Source organism: Aplysia californica, unplaced genomic scaffold (assembly GCF_000002075.1).
Source record: "Aplysia californica isolate F4 #8 unplaced genomic scaffold, AplCal3.0 scaffold00921, whole genome shotgun sequence".
Lineage (NCBI taxonomy): Eukaryota > Metazoa > Mollusca > Gastropoda > Aplysiida > Aplysiidae > Aplysia > Aplysia californica.
In genome coordinates, this window is record NW_004798191.1 from 199,020 (window position 1) to 200,040 (window position 1,021).

At 43.8% G+C, this 1,021-nt stretch overlaps 1 protein-coding gene across 1 annotated transcript in view; it reads left to right on the top strand.

The window, feature by feature from the left end:
• The window catches only part of LOC101858448 (WD repeat-containing protein 35), a gene marked incomplete in the record, with an annotated part of 32,582 nt that extends 32,200 nt beyond the window's left edge, over positions 1-382 (top strand). Inside the window, 1 exon segment of the mRNA XM_035972952.1 lies at positions 18-382. Coding sequence (XP_035828845.1) covers positions 18-183 — 166 coding nt within the window.
• Between the last annotated feature and the right edge of the window lie 639 nt (positions 383-1,021).

Consider the following 1,021-nt stretch of genomic DNA (forward strand, 5'->3'; position numbering starts at 1 on the left):
CCACCACTACCCCACAGGGCGACGGTGTGCCCGTCGTGTGACACCAAGTACCCGAGCTGCATCGTGACGGGCCGGCCCATCCTGGAGTACCAGTTCTGGATGTGTAGCCGCTGCAAGCACCGCGCCCTGCAGGGGGAGATCACCCACAGGAAAACCTGTCCCCTCTGCCACACCATCGTCTGATCGTTTAGTGACCCGCACAGCCCCTTCGTCCAATCGTTTATTAGCCCGCATAGCCCCCAGTCGCTACGAATTGTTTATCAACCCGCACTGCCCCAGTAGCGCTTTGATTTCCCTCAAGAGTTCTCATTCCCTAGGGCGAACTAACTTTACAGTGGAGTCTGCATTTGGTTAATCGAAAGCAAGACAAATGTGTCATGACGCTCTGGAATCAGGCGCTTGTCAATTTTGGGGCTTGTGGAGTTATTGGTATCATCTGAAAGCTGATTTATTTTGCCTTGCCTCCAATGAAATAAATATCCATCTGTCTTGAATAGAACCCAAGATATTTGCGACTAAAGGAAGTGAGGTTGCCTGGTTTCAGTGGTGAAAATGGCGAGAAAATGGATGCCAAAGTTTGGTAAATCCAACAGCGAAAGAGTCCTTGAAAACAGAAAAGTGACATATTTTGTGCCTTTAATCAATGTTTTTCCGTAAAATTCACGTGGAAATGTGTTTTTATATGGATATAAAAGAGGTTGATCTCCAAAAATTAAAGTTCAATAAAAATTTCCAAACTTTCAGAAAAAATGCCTGTTTCTTCGATTTCTGTATTTTGACGAGCGACTGATTTCACCACGCTGCCTCACAAATGAACAAGTTTAGAAGGTGATACCAGTATCTCCACATGCCCCAATTAACAAGCACCTGATTTCAGAGCGTCATTGCACATTCGTTTAACCCTTACGGTTATCAGTAACATCGTCATGCATTATGTAGAAGGCTGGGTCAAATTTGAGGGAATAGAAACAATTTCAAGAGTTTTCAATACTTTTTAATTTAGTTTTTGTTGTTTTTTTAG